The sequence below is a fragment of the Triticum aestivum genome, chromosome 6B (genome assembly GCF_018294505.1).
Source record: "Triticum aestivum cultivar Chinese Spring chromosome 6B, IWGSC CS RefSeq v2.1, whole genome shotgun sequence".
Taxonomy (NCBI): Eukaryota; Viridiplantae; Streptophyta; class Magnoliopsida; order Poales; family Poaceae; genus Triticum; species Triticum aestivum.
Window position 1 is genome coordinate 1,548,678 of NC_057810.1, and position 19,181 is coordinate 1,567,858.

Below are 19,181 nucleotides of genomic sequence, written 5' to 3' on the forward strand. Positions count from 1 at the left end.
TTAGCCGCCGCCTCGTCTCCGGGGAATCGCTCGGCCATCGGGGTGAGGAAGTGGCTGGGAAGAAGAGATCGGCGGGAGAGCGGGAGTGCTGCGGTGGCACTCCAACGCAGGCGAGCGAGGTCATATATAGCCGCGCCGTCCATGTGTACGCGCCTGAGGGAGGAAAGGTGTCGGCACGTCTCGGCGCGCCGCCCCGTGACGCGCCGCCCGTGAGGAATCAATGGCAAAGCTGACCGGCGGCAGCCTTGCCATTGATTCCCCGCGGGAAACCGAGGCGTCGGGAAGACGAGGCGGGCGGTGTCGCTGACGCGGCTGCCCCACGGCGCTTTCGCGCCAAAAACGATTTGCCCGGCGCCACCGAGCGCCCCCCAGCGCGCCAGGTTCGGGTTGGGTCCGCCGGCGCAAATTTCGGCCCGAGCCGGCGAAAAATGGGCCCCTGAGGGCGCGACTGGGCCGATTTTTTGGCGCCGGCAGCCGAAAAGTCGCCTTGGGGGCCTTGTTGGGGGAGCGGCTGGAGATACTCTGAGCACTCACAAGAATGGATATTTGGCTCATAGCGGAGTTCAACCTAGTTAGAGCAGTAACGGAATCACCAGGTGAAGACAAGCTAGGGGACAAAGCACATGGAAACCCTGACGATCCGACCAAGAGCTCGATGACCAGGCGATGGCAATGACCGACCCAACACTAACACCGACACCGACCGCGACCGCGGCCACGACCACGATGACCACCTGCATGCCCGTTTCTCTTTGCAGTCGCTTTGGTCGTGACAAAAGATTGAGCTGCAGTTCAGCACTATCTTTCAGTTTCAATGCGTTTCCATTTTATTAGTTTGGCACTTCGGCGTCGACCTGATTGTGTTTCTTTTCCATGTCAATCAGACAACATCTGACTATATTGGGGATAAGAGATTAAGTTTAGTTTTTGAGGTGGACTACGGCGAGCAACCACAATTAAACATGAAAGTATATCTACTTCAACTATAGTTGAAGCACTGGTACATAATTAAGTTACTCGTACAGAATAGGCACATTGAAACAAGTGATATAACTTCTTACATTGGAAAATCACAAAACCACCATGGTTCCCTTCAATTATACAATTACTGGTACATAACTTAGAGCAGACTAGACAAATAGACAATCAGAGTTGAATTATTACATAACCATATGAACTATATAAAACACTAGTGGATATCACTTCTTCAATTGGTAGGAGATCTGTCCTCCATAGGTTTAAGCGGAGGGACCTTCATACTTTGACTAAGATTTGTCCTCTCTTGTCCATGTTATTCAGACTGCCCTATATTACGGAGACGGTTTACTACTTGCCTCATATCTAGGCGTTCCTCTGGATTAAGTTTAAGACACTCCAGAGCGACTTCACTAACCATTTCCAGGATCTCCATATCATTCTCGCTTGTAATATCATTATCAACAAAGCTCCTTACTCTTTCATCTTGACAAGCTTGAACAAAGTTTTTCGCATAACTTATATTGTTATCATATTTTGCAACCCTCCTTGTGATAAGCTCTATGAGAACAATTCCAAAGCTATATACATCACTCTTCTGTGTAACGATCCCATGGACCATGTATGCTGGATCTATGTAAGCATTGTCTCCAGTGACCCATTCAGTCTTCTCAGATTTTCCTCTTGCAAGCAGCTTCGAGGTCCCGAAGTCTGAAATTTTAGGGGTGAAGCTTGCATCAAGAAGTATATTAGCAGATTTAACATCACCGTGACGGATGGTACTCTCCACTGCTGAATGCATGTATGCCAAGCCTTCGGCGGAACCAATGGCAATCCTGAGGCGTGTATCCACGAGAACGCTGTCTTTGCTTTTGAACAGAACATCATACAGACTCCCTTTCACTACATTTTTTTCGAAAAGGGGGGACTCTCCGGCCTCTGCATCAAGAGTGATGCATACAGCCGGTGCCTCATGGTCAATGGGGTGACGATGGACTTAACGCGTATGGTGACGGACAGCACCGGGGATCCTCGTCCACAGGTGGTGGGCGGGGGTATGCTTGGCAGAGTGATGGCTCGACCGAGAGACCTTTCCTGGGGCCTACGGGAGGTTTCGTCGAAGGGGCGTCAGGACCAGCTAATAGGAACCGTGGTGGTTTTCGTGGTAACCGTGGTGGACGGGGTGGCCGCGGTGGTCGCTACCGCCCAAAGCAGCATCCTGTTGTCGTTGATCAGACGCCGGTTGGTGTGGATACTGACGAGTCTGCGTTGTCTTGTCAGGCTATGGAGGTGGTTACGGCTCTGGCAGAGGTGGTTCCTACGAAAAATGGTGAGGCTGAGGTGATGTCGGTGCAGGGCTCTGACAAGGCTGAGCTGGACAGGGCGGCTAAGTATGCGCGCAAGAAAGAAAGAATTTTATGCTATCGCTGTGGCAATAAAGGCCACTTCATTGCTGAGTGTGTGGCGGTCTTATGCGATACGTGTGGTAAGCCGGATCATGAGTCAGGGGCTTGTCCGCTAATGAGAGAGCAGTTACCCAATCTTATGATGTATGGTGTGTTCTGTTCTGAGCTCACGTTTTTCGAGTCTCCGATTGAGAGGGAAGTCTCTGACGAGGTGCGCAGTATGACGTCTGGGATTGTTAAAGTGACTAAAGGTGAAGTCTCTGAGATCCAGATTGTGCAGCGGCTCCGGGAGCTGGCACCGAGTGACTTTCTATGGGAGTTAGTCAGTCTTGAGCCAAACTCGTTCAGGGTGGAGTTTCCAACGGTGGAGGATCTACAGAGGTTATTGAGTTTCGGGATGTGTAAGGTGCCAGGTACTGAAGGCATTCTTGAGTTCCACGAGTGGAAATTGAGTGAGCCTCAGGGTAAGCCACTTACCCAGGCCTGGTTGCGTTTTTCGGGGGCTCCGCACAGGCCCATGCAGGATGCCAGGGTTGTTGCTAGTATGGCTGTTTTGGTGGGAAAGCCCGAACGAGTGGACATGGCTTTCACCAGAGCTCGGGGGTGGCTCGCATCCTCGTCAGTATTTTGGACATTGAGTTTGTTCCGGACGTGGTGAAGTGGGCTTATCGCGGCCAGGTGTATAACCTTCAGATTGAGTTTGAGGATGACAGCCTGTTTGCTGAGGCACCTGCTACCGTGGATGTTGATATGCACGAGGGTGATGATGACATGGGGCGCAAGGAGCCACCGGTAGCTGATCCTGGTCGACAGACCGGGAGACCGGGGTCTGTGGTCAAGACCACCGGAGGGGAGACGGCGCCTCCATCTTCGGTGCCGTCGACCACTCTGAGGTTTGGAACCATTGAGCCTGCTTCTGCACCTCCGAGATTATGGAGTGAGCGGGTGGAGTCTTCTGAGGTGTTCGAGCACTCCTTACCTGCGTTGGACTTTGAGGGCCCGAGCGTGGAGGTTCGTGGAGTGGAGGGAGGTTCGGAGATAGCGTTCTCGCCTCCCTCGGATATTCTTGTCACGTCTGAGCTGCAGGTGGTGACTACGAGCTTGGCGGGGGGTCTCAGGCAGGAGGCCTCGACCCCACACTCTTCGCTGGCTATGATCAGGGCTCCTGAGAGGGAGGAGTCCTCTTCGGGAGGGCGGCCGGCTGCGGCTTCTTCTGCTGGGCGGATGGGTGTTTGTCTGTTGGTTCAAGTTTGTTGTGTGGTGCTCAACCATGCTTAGTAGTTCCATAAAACTGCCTCTCATGCTGTCCCGATCAATATCCATATTAACCTACAAGATTATTGGATTTCCAACAGGCAAAATTAGGAATCCAGTGTTACAACCAAATAACCATCAGTAAATACGGCACTATAATGATTCAATAAACAGTAGGAACAGTAGGCAGCAGGGGGTTTATTGGGGTCAAAACAGATCCGTATCAAGATCCAGAAGAAAAATAATCACGACGCTTTATGAACTAACCTGATTTTGTTTCTTCAGTCTCCAATGTCTAGATGGCCTGATAAAATCTGGGACAAAAGAACCCAATAGAGATCCCAGTATCTAGCCTTGTTTGATCGCGGCCTCTAATCAGATGGGAAATTGGCTACAGCTTCTTCAAGGCTTCAAACATAGCATAAATGATGATTTCTAATCTAGTATTCAACAAGATCCAACCCAGTTACAATATAGTCGAACACTGAAGCAAGAACTCGAGGACCAACAATGGCGACGGAGAGAGAAAGAATCCGGATAGGGAGGGGACAGGAGACGGAAGTGTGGAGGAGAACGATAGTGAGATTAAATATCCGGCAGTGGTAGGCTCCATTATATTGTATTTTGCACAACGTGTCAGTCTGGTCAGGGGTATTCCCATTGTATAAATTTCCGGCTGGAATTACTACATTATACGGAGTGGGGGCGCACAGATCTTGAAGAAAGTGACGAATGGTGGATCCAATGCCGCTACATCCCGGCTCTGGTAAATCTACTTATTCGGAATTGAGGCACGCTGGCCATGAGCTTCGGTGAGATCCAAAATAGAGCTACCAACGTGACAACATGCTTGTACAGAAAGTATACAACATTACATGTTAACACGATCCACCACCACTTTGGATATATGTATAGTGTCTGTATATAGGACTCTACTGTTGCCGATTTGTCCGTTTAGTTACATTTCCTACTGTCAGATTTCAAGTGTTTCGCTATGTGCAGAGTCCAGGGGTTACTCATAATGTTTGTATAAGTTTGATGCTACATTTCGAGATAATGAAACCACCCTTTATCGGAAATAAAAAATCTGCCGTGTACTATATAAGTTGGTACTATGCCAAGCCACTTTACAAAACTACCGGAGTACAACTCCTACATTGCTCACCCTGTCCAGGTCTTAGAAAGAAATAGCAGGAAAACCACCGTGCCATGTCTTAATAAAATTCAGGATCGGCACGCTGCCGCCGAAAAATAGTATATATATATATATGGACCAGCATCGCTATTGAAGAACATTTCCCTTCATGGCTTAAATTTTAAAGTGAGAAGTTTAGAAACTACAATTCCAAATCATTTCCACAGAGTAACATATATGCTTACAATTTTCTATATTGTAAAGCCAAATGTTGTTGAATGGAGAGATACTGCTAAACAGACGACTAAACAAAGAGAGATCGAGATACATTTGTAGGCGGTGGCCGGGTAGATGGAGAGAAGTAGCTTCTGTGGCCGTCATATCTGCATTCCTGCAGGGCACAGCCTTGAGGTTAACATCTTCTTCAGTTTCTTCTCACCTAGAAAGAAGGGGTGAAACGCCAGCTTCTTCGTCGGCCAGTGAATGCGTAGGGAACGTGATCCTGCACGTACCAAACTCCCCTTCACTCTGAGAGGTCGAGGCAGCTAATCCCTTCCCATTCGGCACCAGATCATTTAAGCGATCCCTCACTCTTACGGCATGTGGACGATCACGACGATCTGAGTGGACGCACTCGAGACCGAGCCGTAACACATCTTTGATCTTATTGTCGTACTGCCCCCTGAGCCCTTTGTCAGCTGCATCGATAATTCTATTCCTCCCTTGACATTCACGGACCATCTCGATGAGGCTGTTCTTTCTAGTGTTATCACTGCCTTGCATGATGGATGGTCTTTTACCACAGACAATCTCAAGCAATACCACGCCGAAGCTGTAGACATCACAGTGCTCGGATACTTTGCCGGTGTTCATGTATGCTGGGTCCATATATGATAGTGTCCCGATGACATTGTCCGTAGGGCGCGAGGTTTGGGTACGCCTGAGTTGTGTCACCAGCCCAAAGTCTGCCAGTTTAGCATTCCAGTTCTTGTCCAGCATTACATTAGCTGGCTTGAGATCCCTATGCACGACAGTAGCCTGGCATTCCTTATGGAGGTATGCTAGACCAGAGGCTATACCAATTATTATGTTGCACCTGAAACACATAGGAAACATGCATGTATACGTTAATGATATTAAATTCTAGTATATAGCTATCTTAAAGATGAGGAATTAACATAGATGCTTGGTTTCATAAATATACAGATGTTTTGCATACCTTGTCAGCCAACTTAGGTGTGAAGACAGACATGTACCATTCTCTCTTTCAGTATAAACTCCACTATCCATGGCGCCATTCTTAGGGTAAAGATGGTCCTCCAGGTTACCGTTCTCCACTTTTTCGTAGATAAGCAGTAGGTGTTGGTCTTCCTTACACCAACCCTTTAGACTTAAAATGTTCCGATGATGCAGCTGGCTCATAATTTGAACTTCAACATCAAAAGCCTTTTTCGTTTGTTCTGAGAACGTTTCTAGGATCTCTTTTATCGCCACAGACCCATCTATGCCTTCAAGTCTGCCGTCATAGACAACACCAAAAGCACCCTGTCCAAGCTTTCTCTCCTCATTGAAATTAGCTGTTGCTTGTGCCAATTCAATATAAGAGAATTTCCTAGGAACATACACTTTTAAATCGCCTTGTTGACCATTTATCGTTTCTGAAAAAAGACAAAACAAAGAAAAACAAAGGTAATATAGGACATGTCTCAAATAATAGCTCATTGAACATAAACTATATGTGTCATGCAGGGTTGGTTCTTGGAAAAATGATGACTGTATTGTGGGGCTTTGATCTGAAGTTTGTGAAGACCTAATAATATGAAAAAAAACAGAGAATAAATTACCTGTGGTTCCACTCGAGGGTGTCGTGATTGCATTGGAAGCGCCTGGTGTTTCTTGAATCTGCTGGCCCAAAAAAACCTGCAGAACAGAGTAAGGACTTATTGGCACAAAAAAACGTATGCAGAGCAGCTAGTACATAAACAGCTATAGCATGTAATCTCTAAAAAAGGATTGAATGATCATCTAAAAGGCGATGCAAAATTCATAGACAGTTTGTGGATATTCAAGCAAGAATATTAATCTGTCATTAAGTTTCAAAACCAAATACAGTCGTGCATTGAGAAACAAAAAACTGGGTGAATAATGCCAAATTCAAATTGTAAATACTTTATTTGAGACACTTACTTTATTGAGGCTTATTTTATTTATTAAGGCTTTTCTGCGACCCTCTTTTTTGCGATTATAACTCTATGAGGCTTGTTTCCATAACTCATGAGCCTATAATTATAATCATCTGGTCAATGTGGGCTTTAGTTGGTTAGATAGAGGAGCAAGTTGCACCTAGAGTGAGCTTTTGAGAAATTTCTCTTTAAAATTTTATGTATAGACATATTTCTCTATTTTGAATAAAAGAATGTCTCTACATCATTATCATTAACTAGTGGCTTCCTGCAAAATATAAACAGTGTAAATGTTTTGTAGGCAGGCAGACATCGAACGAGACAAATGATGTTGACTGCATTATAGGTGAGATGCCACAAGGTGTCCTGATCCAACTAAATGATTGGTGATAATTGGATTAATGTCTGGCTTATTAGTCGTGGAATTGCTTGAGGTGCATGATTTAGACTGTCTGCGTTAAAAAATAATACCGAGCTGACCTAGCTTTATTAGTTTAATAAAAGCATGGCTCATTGCTAGTACAAAATTAGCCGAAGAACATAATAGTGTTCTTCATCTAAGGAGAGAAACTTCTTGCAATCCGATGTCTAGATATCTAATATCATAGGAAATTCCCATTGTTTTTTTAGAAAACAATTGGATGTAAACATGATATATCATGACAGCCCAGAATTTTTCAACAAACCATGAGCATATGAAAAAGAATACATATTTTTTTCGATTAAAAAGAATATCCTTATTTTCTTTTATTTATTAGTTCTGGCGTATTTTTCCTTCCTTATTACTCCAATCTCAGTATACCAAATTGAGTTGTATTCTTGATCCACCTGTAGAATAAAACAAATGACCTATTTCTCAGACTGTCCAATTCCAATTTCCTATGTAAAGAAGGGTGAATTATTATTTATCATCCTAATAAAAGTTTCTCTTATAAATTTTACTCTGAATATTTCTATTTTTAAGCAGGTCATTTAGTATACAGAATAAAGAACATGTGCTATTTAAGCTAAATATATATTGCTCGTGTCAAAAAGTGATACATGATTTCTCCACCACCTACATTGCTGGGAGTGTTGTCGATGCGTTTAGTTTTTTAGTGTTGTCGATGCTCTTTCTAATTTTTCCTTTCACTTATTAATCTAGTGCATTATATTCACCTATCCATATGCATAATAAAGCATTATGTCCCACTCACTCTCAACGTGGTTTGTCCTTTTCTGGTCATGTCCCCGTCGTACTAATGGACATGCATTATTTGGAATAATTGAATTTACTTATCATATTTGACATGATTGGTTGTCTCTCAAATTTCGGTAACTGCTGATGTCGCGGCTCATTTATTGAATTTACTTCTCATATTTGACATGATTAGTTGTCTCTCAAAAGAAAGGAATCTACAATATTTTCTTTGCTAAATTTGGGCTCAGTTGTGAAATTTGACTTGTCCAAGCTATATATATATATATATATATATATATATATATATATATATATATATATATATATATATATATATATATATATATATATGACAAATTTTTCCTACTACCGGGTGTAGTTACTCCCACTTATGTTTCATACGTTTTAGGTAGTATCTATCATATCGGAGAGTATGTACACGTAGTATGTAGTATATAAGAATGTTTAGGTAGTATATATACTATTTTTTTGGTAGTATGTATCATATTTTGCGCATACTCTATTTCACGTATAAATATGTACGTATTTCACAAATACAATAAAATTATGACCTCACTTGCAATTTTTTCATACAAATCACTTGGGAGTATCTTAGATATAGTATATGAACATACTAAAAATAATAAAGTAGACTATATACTACCACATGATAGTATATGAGAAACGGGTGTAGCTACACCTGGTAGTAGGATGCATTTTTCCTATATATACAAAACCACATACAAGTTGATAAATTCTTATAGAAGTCGCTTTCAAAAGTAAACTAGGTTTCAATTTGATGATAACATATTACACCATTTAATATTGAATTTTAGTTACAAAATATATTTTTTACACATATTATGGATTTGTAAAATGTTAATTTTCTGGTCAAAACATACACGCAGTATCGATTGAAATGGATAGCGTACAAATAAGGAGCATTGCCATTGTAACATCTTTTTCAGTTCTGTGACATCAGCATGACATAATCATGGCATCGTATATATTTAAATAAGCAACTTCTAGGCGACGCCTGATTGATTTGTTGTCCGACACTTACAAATGGTTGTATTGTACGTGTCAGCTGGTAAAAAAAATTGACTGGTTTGGAATGTCATATGTTTACATAAATTTTAGATCTTTTAATTTCAACCATTATAATGTATATGGACGAAGTATATTTTAGAGTATTCGCAAAAAAAAGAAGTATATTTTAGAGTATAGGGATGAGTTCAGTTGTAATAATATAATATAAAAGATATTATGCGAGTTGAAATAAGTAATGTTCAACAAGCATAACTCAAGAGGTACAAAATTCTAGTCCCTCCGATTCATACTATTTCCCCAAGATTTAGTACCAGTTTATGCTAAAGTTATACTTAAGCTGTGACTAGTAATATTGATCGGATGTAGAATATAACCAATTTTACAATTCTAACTTCTTGTGGCTTCTAGTCATAAAAAAACATTTGGAATATTTAATAACCGAATTCAAAATTAATCTTTCAAAAAATATGTACAATATAATTTTTTTAGTTGAATTATTTGAAAGTGTTTCTAATTTCTAAAGGCTAGTTTGCTCCAACTTTTGGGGATCTATTGCGTTTTTGTTTTGGTCAAATGGACTTATTTGTAAATGTTAGGGACTTGTTTGTTGTTGTGGCGCTTTATTTTTTAGTGCGTCGGCTGGACTTTTGTGCGCTGTCCGTTGCCCGCTATATTTTTGTGCGCCTGCTGGACTGGTCACGGCAGGCTAAAATTACTAAAATGGCACTGTAAAAATATTTTAGCGCGCCGGTTTTTTTTGGGCGTATGTGGAGATGGTCTAACCATAAAAACCGGATTCAAAATTAAGGTTTCCAAAAATCACTACAGGAAAAAACTTTAAAGCCGTGTACCCAATACACTCAGCTTATATTGATATGAACACGGTTTATATATAAGCCGGGTAAAACTCCCGGCTTATATGACACGGCTTACACTCCATCGGCTTATGAAGTATAAGCCGAGTGCCTGCACAAAAACACTCGGTTTCTATTTACGCCGTGTGTTTATACAAGGCTCTCGGCTTACTAAAGTAACATGACGGTAGCCGGGAGATAACGGCCACGTGTCACCGTCTCTATAAACCGAGTACCTAATGGAGCCACACGGTTTATATCTAAACTGAGTGCTGGGTAGAGCTACACGTTTTATCTCTAAACCGAGTGCCCAAATGAGAAGCACAGCTTAATATAAACCGAGTGCCTGCTTAGGCGACACGGTTTTTATATAAACCGAGTGCCAAAATGAGCCGCACGGTTTTTATGTAAACCGAGTGCCAACTCCTGCTATACTCGGATTATAGTCCAGCCGCTGTTAGGTCTTGTGCCTGGCGGCACCTTGGGTGAAGGCGGAGTATGATTGCCGTGGTGAAAATCCCGCCTGGCTTTGGCCGGGCCGACGGAGGCGGCGTCCGTGGTCGTCGTCATCTTCCTGAAGTCTCCGTTGTGGTTGCTCCTTTCCCTTCGCCGTGCTCCGGATGAAATCTAGATCTTTGGATCGGGCGGTGGCGGCGCTTCGGTGTTGTATCCTTCCTGAAGGCACTGTCTTGGAGCTCACGGTTCGTCGACTCTCAACTTCACCTCTTCGTGGTATCCTTACCGTGAAGGGCTCCGGCGGCTCCGTAGTGTTGCTTACAGTCCTTGTTTAGTCTACTTCGAGTCGTTCGGTGTGTTTGTTGTTGTAGGCTCTTGGCACCTATGTATCTGGCCTTGGGTGCGTGTTGGTGTGGTGTGTTGTCATTTGTATCGGCTCGGATGTTGGTTGGTGCGTTATATATAAAGCGGGGCGAAAGCCTTTTTCAGTAAACTAGCCGGAAGAAAATTATGAGAAAAAAATTAAGTAGTAAATAAATGCAATGAAAATCATTTTAAATCAATTTCATATAAATGTCGTGGGTCGCAAAAATATAAGCCACACTTCTTTCATTGGGCACACGGCTTATATACATCATAATCCGAGTGCTGTAACAGGGCTCTCGGCTTATATACCATGTACGCCGAGTACTATAGCAGGGCACACGGCTTATATACCCGTGTAAGCCGAGTGCTATCGCAAGGCACACGGCTTATAGGCTGCTCCATGACGGTGCCGTCAGCCCGCTTCGTTGCAGACACGTGGCAGTTTTATTTGCCGAGTGCGGACTATAAGCCGGGTGCCTTTTTCCGTAGATACCGTGTGTTTCATATAAGCCGAGAGCCTTGTTTTACACTCGGCTTATATATGGCCAGAAGCCGAGTACTTATGGTTTGCCGGGTGTTTTTTTACCAGGACTCGGCTTATAGGAACATAAGCCGAGTGCCCGAAAAATAGCTCTCGGCTTATATGCTAGCACACGGGAAATCAGGATTTTCCTGTAGTGAATATGTATAATCTAATTTGTTTAGTTCAGTTCTTTCTTGTTAATACTGTCTTTCTATTTCGAAAGGCTAGAATGACTACTAATAGTAACCAATTTTACCCTTCCGTTTGCTTGTGTGGCACCTATCCATAACAAAATATTAGAATATTTTATAACCAAATTCAAAATTAATCTTTCCAAAACAATGTATAATCTAATTCGTTGAAGGGATTCTACTTTCCAAAACAATGTATAATCTAATGGTTGGTAAGCAACTGACCTCTGGTTATTTCCCAAAAAAACAAAAAACAAAAACAAAAACAAAAACTGACCTCTGGTTGCAGCCGTTGGTGCCGTCGTGGGCAACAGGACCATGGCGCTGCCATTGTAGAAGGGGGTCAGCTGGGACCGTAGGGTGCACCGCGGACCAGCAATCCTGGCGCTCTGCCCGCTCTGCGGGAACGTGGTCCACCACCTGCCCAGGAGGCCTTGGAGGCAGCTTCGGCACTGCAGCGGCGACAGGTCCGCCGCGCACTGCGCCGCCGAGTAGATATTCTGGGTCGCCGGGTTGGGCCCTACCCAATGCCCCGTGGCGACTAGCCTTGAGGAGTTGTCCACCGCGTACTGCGCCGTGGCGCTGAGAAGGGCGGTGACCGCCTGGTCGACTTCTTTGCTGCTTATGTTGGGACCGTCGCTAACAGGGACCTCGCCGGAGTTGCCGGTGGGGTCCAGGAAGTCGTGGTTGGCCAGGCGGACGTATCACTCGTTGTAGAAGAGGCCCACGTCCCTGCTGCGGTTGCAGGCTCTCTCCGCGTCCCTACTGGCCGTGGTGACGCAGTCGAAGCAGTCGGTGACGCTGATGTCGCCCCGGCAGAGAACCAGAGCCCAGGCAGTGTCCGGTACGGCCCCGAAGTTGCCCGAGGCAAAGCGAGACGGCGAGGAGGAGGCGTTCCCGCGGAGCGTGCCGAGGAGTGTTCGAAGGTTGGTCTGGTATGTGCTGCCTGTCGAGTAGGTGCCTTGGCCGCTGCCGCAGAACGGCCACAGCTGGGCTGCAGCGAGTGGAAATAGTGCAAGGAGAAGAAGAACGTGAATCATCGAGGAGTAGCCGCCAGGCATGGCGGTCGTGAAAGCTGAAGATAGGAGCTAGGAAGAAGCAATCAAGTTGGACCCCTAGTACCACATACTCTACTTCTCCATGCGTATAAGAAGGGAAGGGGATGGAAGGGAAGCGAAGCAAGAGGCAGCTGCTGCTACCATACGCATCGCATCATCGTGGGCCATGCATGCATAAAATTTGCGGTATGTCACCTTTGACTGCGATGACTCTGATTCGAACTTATCTTTTTAGAGTTAGTTATTAGTTGCACATCTACATCATGCACGGCCCTTGATTACTTTGCATGGCCCCACGCATGCATGTTTTTTTCCCTAGAGATTTCATGCTACACCTACCCAACATGCTAGTTTGACTTCCTCATGCCTTTTCATTTAACTTACAATATTCAGTCTATCATATGTTTTGTGCTAAAAGTGTAATGTGTGTTTCATTTGCATATTTCTGTTCCTTTCGACAGTGACTTCAAACAAGGCCACTCTTGGCATTTTCATGTTTTCAGAAAAACTCCATGTTTAAAAAAAAAATTGGAATTCCAAATTCCAATCAAAGTTCGAAATTCCAGGTTTGTTCATTTTCCAAAAATTGTTCACATTTAAAAAAAAGTTGCATTTATGCCGTCCTTAGTTGCTAGCTTGGTTGGCACGTATAATTCTTCAAAGAACTGTCTTGCCCTTTATACGTTTAGTGGGTGTTGTCCAGATTCAATTTACTCCTTGTTCTACTCTTTTTTTGTCTATCTCGGTTCATCCTTGTTTACATGGATGCCGACCGTGATTCACACATGCAAACGTATATTCAAACTTGCTCTGGCTGGATTGTATATTCAAACATGGCATGAGACTCGTTTGGGCCGTAGTACAATCGTGTGAGATGAATAGTTGGGTAAGAATGCCAACAAATTAGGAGACAGCCAGACTAATGCCAAGAGATCAAACCAAACACGGAGTGCGACAGGTCAACTAATTTCATCTTCCCACCCGTCGCGATCGATGGGGCATCTTTAATTCTTTCTTTCTTTGCAACGAAATTTCGTCACTAATTTTCTATTTTGATATCTCCTTCCATTATCTCTTCTTACGTCATTTATGACAATTCCTTGGCCGGAATGAATTGTCGTGGATACATGATGCATACGCATGTCCTTATTAAACAAAATGATATTACGACACCAGCAGATCAGCGTTCTTGTACGAAACGCGCCGTTATTAGCTGCTGCATTATTTGTTTTTCCATACATACGAAAGCGCGTATGGTCAGCAAGTTTGAGTCGTCATGCTTTACTTTGACTATACTTCAACATGCATACACACATGCATACATTTTGCTACCTACGATCAAAAAAATTGAAGAGTAGATATGGCTTCTTGGCATATTGACACCAACTGGCCGGCTGTTAGGTGGCACTAGTACGTACTACTAGAAGACTAAGAATCACAAGTCTGCTTTTCTTTGCTGGATGCGGCCACTTAGAGAGCTCTCTTGACCCGAAAGACCTTATTACTTGTACTCACTAACCTACCCAGTGATATTTCTAGGCATTTGGCACGTATAATCCAAAATTTTCTTTTCGTTAGACATATCTTTAAAGACTATCAGTTTTGACTTTGTATTGTGCGTTTTTTGGCGACTTTGACTTCCAGAAGGCTCATGTGCCTTACTAGTTACTTTATAAAAAGGAGGATAGCAAACACGTATTTACTCAATTCCAGTTTAAGCTGTTAATTTGTAGCTTCACATGTCTTCTTAAAATGCAATTTTTCCGACGGAGTTGCAAATTCACTAGTCCGCGCACTTGCGCTTGTTCTCGAGCTAATGTATGAAGATTTTTTTAATCCCTCATGAGACTCCCACTTCAACTTGTACCGAAAAGGTTTTGAAGTGTGATCTTGACGGTCATCATGAGGGCAATGATCTGAAGATGTGGCAGATTTGTGAACCAAAGCCGCACTAGGATACTTGTTGCTCCATTCCGGCATAGCATGTAAGTACCACCGCTAACTTTCTTCTCAAATGTCCACGACGTCCCTGAGAAGCCAATATCAGCAAGACCACAGACGGCAACATCATCACGAAAGGCGAGGACATGTGTCATACTTCTCTGGCCAACTCCTTCGTACTCATCCAATTTCAGTACCTCATTAAAGTCTCCTAGACATATCCATGGTATGTCACTCTAGGAAGCTAGAGAGCGTACAAGATCCCAAGTCAGCCACTTCTGGCTGACGTGAGCCTCCCTATACATACATGTCATGCGCCAAGGTTCACCATCACTCAGTGTTACACGAGCATCAATGTAATAATCAAAATAAAAAAACTTTTATTTGTTCTAGCGGAATAGATTCAATGTTTCCGATGGCGCCTTTCCTGGGGGAGGTGCCTTGCTTGTGTGTGTTGTAGGATCTTGTTCCTTTTTTTTAGAATGAAGACGCCGGAAGCGTCCGGTTTTAAATTAATAAAGCCCCCATAAGGCAGAATCCAACAAATACAACACATAACAACAAAGAAAGAGCGGCTGCAGCCAAGGTAAGATACATGCTACTGGCCGAAGCCTGCAAGGAAATGAGGAGCAACATAATGCAATAGGCCGGTCCAAAAGGTCAGAAGCAGCGGCAGGCTAGTGGCGGGCACCAATCTGGATCAACCGAATCCGCTCGATAGCCTCCGTCATCCGCTCCGCGTCACGCCGTTTCCCCAACGGCGTCCATGTCTGAAGAAATAAGTGACATTTGAAAATAATGTCAGCCGGGTGAGAAGGAAATTTATGCTCGATAGTCATCTTATTGCGAGTGGTCCAAATAGACCAAAGCAAAGCTCCTACGCATCTCCATAAGACACGGCCGAAACCACCCCTATAAGCGCCTAGCATAACGAGCAGGTCCGAGGCAGAGTGGGGATTCCAGGTCTGACCGAACGCCTCCCTAACCGCACTCCAAGCAAAGCGAGCGAGGTGACAGTTGAAGAATATGTGATTGGCATCTTCATGGTGTCCACATAGCACGCAAGCGCCGTCGGGGGGCCCATTCCTACGAGCGATATTATTGGAGCAGGGCAAGCGATCGTGAAACATCTGCCACAAGAAAATTTTGATCTTTAAGGGGATGGAAGCTTTCCATAGCCCCCTAGCTATGTCCAGGGCCGGTCCCTCGGTCAGTTTGTTGTACAAGGATTGGACGGTGAACTTCCCCGAACGCGAGAGAGCCCAGGAGACCGAGTCGGCCTCAGGGCGGAGGGTCACTCCCTCCAGGTCAGCAATGAGCTTGTACCAACAAGCTCGTTCGTTAGCAAGAAGGGGTCTTTTGAAGGAGACCGCGGGCGGACTGGTACACAGCGCGTCTGCCACTAGGATATCAATGTTAGTACAAAGCTGGTAGGCTAAGGAATGACTTTTCCACAAGGGTTCCATGCCAAACCAGTGGTCCAACCAGAATCGCGTAGAGGACCCGTTGTTGACGCAAAACTTGGCTCCTAAAGTGAATGCCGGCATAACTTTCTGGATCCCATTCCAGAAAGTTGATCCTTTGGCTTTGGAGGTTAGAAAATTCCCATCCGGGAAGTATTTGGCGCGAAGGATATCCGCCCAAAGCCCCTGCTCGTTTTGGGAGAGTTTCCAAATCCACTTGGTAATGAGAGCGACATTCATAAGCTTCGAGTTAAGGATCCCAAGTCCTCCAAATTTCTTAGGGCGGCAGAGCGCGGCCCATTTGACGAGGTGGTACTCCTTTTTGATCCCAGTTCCTTCCCAAAAGAATTTGGATCGGGGCGTATCGAGCCTGGCATGAACCCCATCAGCCAGCAAGAACATGCCCATCGTCAACAGAGGAAGGGAAGACATGCTAGAGTTAGTTAGAATGAGTCTGGCCGCCGAGGATAGGAAACGGCCGCGCCAGGGGCTAACCCTATTAGCCACCTTGCCATACAAGGGCTCCCATTCCAGAATGGAAATTTGTTTATCCGAAATAGGCAGGCCCAAATACTTAATTTGAAAGCTCCCTAGCTTACAGTTAAGTAGGTTGGCGACTCGAGAAGCGAGCAGAGGGTTCATCCCAATGGCTATAACCTCGCTCTTAAGGAAATTGATCTTCATGCCAGAAATGATTTTGAAAGCGAGGAGGATGAGTTTGACCGAGGCTACGCTATGATCGTCGGGCTCAAAGAGCAACAAAGTGCCGTCCGCATATTGGAGGTGGGTGAGTCCACCTGGAATAAGGTGGGGGACCGCCCCGCGAATGTGTCCGGCGTCCTTAGCCTTATGAATCATGGCTAATAGGGCGTCCGCAACAAAGTTAAAGATCAGAGGCGAGGAGGGATCCCCTTGCATGAGACCTCGTTTATTGCGGAAGAAGTTCCCAACCTCTCCGTTGATCGACACCGCGGTCTGGCTACCCGAGACCAGATGGATGATGTGGTGGACAAAGCCTGACTCGAATCCCTTCCGAGTCAGCACCTCTCGAATGAACTCCCAGTTCACCCGATTGTATGCTTTCTCAAAGTCAAGCTTTAGAAGCACGGCTTGCAGCCCGGTGCGCTTAAGCTCGTGGATAGTCTCCTGCAATACTATCGGCCCTTCAAGAATGTTGCGACCTTTGAGCAAACCAGACTGACTACGATTGATAACGCGCTGCGCGACCGGAGCAAGTCTGGTTGCATACGCCTTGGAGCAAATCTTGAAAGGAACGTTAATGAGCGTGATAGGACGGTACTGTTTAATAGTGTCGGCCCCTTTGACTTTGGGGATAAGGCTAATAATACCATAGATAAGGCGCGAAACATCTACCGTACCTAGCGCAAAACCATTGATAATCCCGTAGAATAGGTCTTTAAACATTGGCCAGAAGCGGCGGAAGAACACGACCGGCCAGCCGTCCGGGCCAGGCGCCGTGTCAACCTTCATTGCACCCAAAGCTTCGTCAATCTCCTCCATGGAGAAAGTTAGAGCCAGGAGGTCATTTTCGGCTTGAGACACGCGGAGGATCTTGTTCCTCAACCTGGTTCTATTGTTTCGGTTCTTGGGAGGACGGGCTGAGCCAGATCATGGTTGTGCTAGGCCCCCCCCCCCCCCCCCCCCCGCGCCCTGTAAACCTCTTGAAAGAACATGTGTGTTCTAAATACGGGACCTCCTGAACTGGTGTGTGTTCTAAATAAGTCTCGGCACATCTTCAACATTCGTTCTCAAAAACCTACCAACTGACTGGAGTTTCAGGTCGGGTAGGGGCGGTCATAACAAGATTTGGGTTGATTTCCACTAGTTACATGGGCAATGTTTTTAGGGCACTCAAAGAATATATGCTGGGCTGGGGATGATACCCCATCTTGGCCCTCACTAAGCTCTGCCACTGCAATCCATGACCATTTATGTCAATTAAAAGTGAGCTTGGGTGTGATAACTATTCCGCGCTTTAAGCACCTTGTAAGCGCAGTGGCACACACGCGCAGCACCTAATGGGCCGGCCCATGAACGCTCAGTGCACCGAAGTATGTAGCACGAAAGCCATCAGAAAAAGAAGTTGCCTTAGAACATTTGTAGCGGCGCTATTTGAATCAGACTCTCATATTCAAAAAAGTTAATTACAATTTGAAAACTTCACCAATTTGAGAAAAAAGTACAAGAATTTTATATACTATTTTCAGTTTAAAAACATTTCATCGCCTTTGAAAAACTGTAGTCAGTTTGTAAAAAATCATCAATTTTGAAAAAAAGTTTGTCAATTTGAAAATTGTTCACACTTTGAAAAATACTTAATCTATTCTGAAACAGTGCATCTAATTGCAAAATATGTTAATCGATTTATAAAAAAGGTTCATGTGTTTTGAGAAAAGTTCATCAATTTTGAAAAAAAGTTCGTCGAATTGAAAAAAGTTCATCCAATTGGAAAATAAGTTCACCGATTTTGATAAAAGTTCATCGATTGTGAAAACAAATTCATCGATTTGAGAAAAAAGATCATTCGGTTTTTTTAAAAGTTCATCAATTTTGAAGAATTGTTCAACGATTTTTAAAATGTTCACTTATTTTGGAAAACATTCATTGATTCAGGAAAAAAGTCATCTAATTGAAAAAGAAATTCATCGATTTTGAAAAAAAATGTTCACCAAAAACTGAAAAAGTTCATTAATTTTCGAACAAAGATCATAGAAAATTTAAAATAGGTGCAATTTGGGAAAAAGTTCATGAATATAACTAAATTTCATCGATTTTGAAAAATAACTAAAGTTTGAAAACTAGACAGCTTATATGGGCCGACAGAGAACAGAGAGACGGGTTTGCGCCAGTTTACAGTTTGTTTGTAACAAGCGGGAGCTCCTATTCACCGCATTATGCGGCAAACAGATCTCCCTTAGCACAGGGCGCGCCCGACTGGGCCGGCCCATTTTGAACAAACCAAGCTGTCCGGCGAAACAAAATCGCAAAATCAATGCGTCGCGCGCCCTCGGATTCGAACTAAAGACCTGCTGCTAGCAAATCAGTCCACCTATTGAACATTAATGACAAAAATAGCAGAGTGACCCATAAAGTACTACATTTAGTGGCGTAAACGGAACATTACT

General features: G+C 44.3%; 2 protein-coding genes across 2 annotated transcripts; both read right to left on the bottom strand.

The window, feature by feature from the left end:
* Positions 1-4,914: 4,914 nt before the first annotated feature.
* On the bottom strand, positions 4,915-12,084 carry LOC123135342 (L-type lectin-domain containing receptor kinase IX.1-like). The gene is made up of 4 exons (XM_044554369.1): positions 11,851-12,084; positions 6,615-6,690; positions 5,990-6,428; positions 4,915-5,866 (listed from the first exon to the last, which is right to left on the bottom strand). The coding sequence occupies exons 1-4, from the start codon at positions 11,902-11,904 to the stop codon at positions 5,206-5,208; spliced, it is 1,230 nt and encodes a 409-aa protein (XP_044410304.1). The 5' UTR covers positions 11,905-12,084; the 3' UTR covers positions 4,915-5,205.
* Positions 12,085-12,277: 193 nt separating this feature from the next.
* Positions 12,278-12,634, bottom strand: LOC123135343 (cysteine-rich receptor-like protein kinase 6). Its single transcript, XM_044554370.1, has one exon. It carries the CDS (start codon positions 12,632-12,634, stop codon positions 12,278-12,280), a length of 357 nt encoding a protein of 118 aa, XP_044410305.1.
* Positions 12,635-19,181: the final 6,547 nt, after the last annotated feature.

What these genes read in the sequence shown, in the direction of transcription:
- LOC123135342 (XM_044554369.1), bottom strand. Translation starts at nt 11,904, where the DNA reads ATGGCAGCGCCATGGTCCTGTTGCCCACGACGGCACCAACGGCTGCAA. An exon ending in ACCAACGGCTGCAACCAGAG is followed by an intron (nt 6,691 to 11,850) that starts GTCAGTTTTTGT and finishes TCTGTTCTGCAG; the next exon opens with GTTTTTTTGGGCCAGCAGAT. An exon ending in CACCTAAGTTGGCTGACAAG is followed by an intron (nt 5,867 to 5,989) that starts GTATGCAAAACA and finishes TATGTGTTTCAG; the next exon opens with GTGCAACATAATAATTGGTA.
- LOC123135343 (XM_044554370.1), bottom strand. Translation starts at nt 12,634, where the DNA reads ATGCCTGGCGGCTACTCCTCGATGATTCACGTTCTTCTTCTCCTTGCA.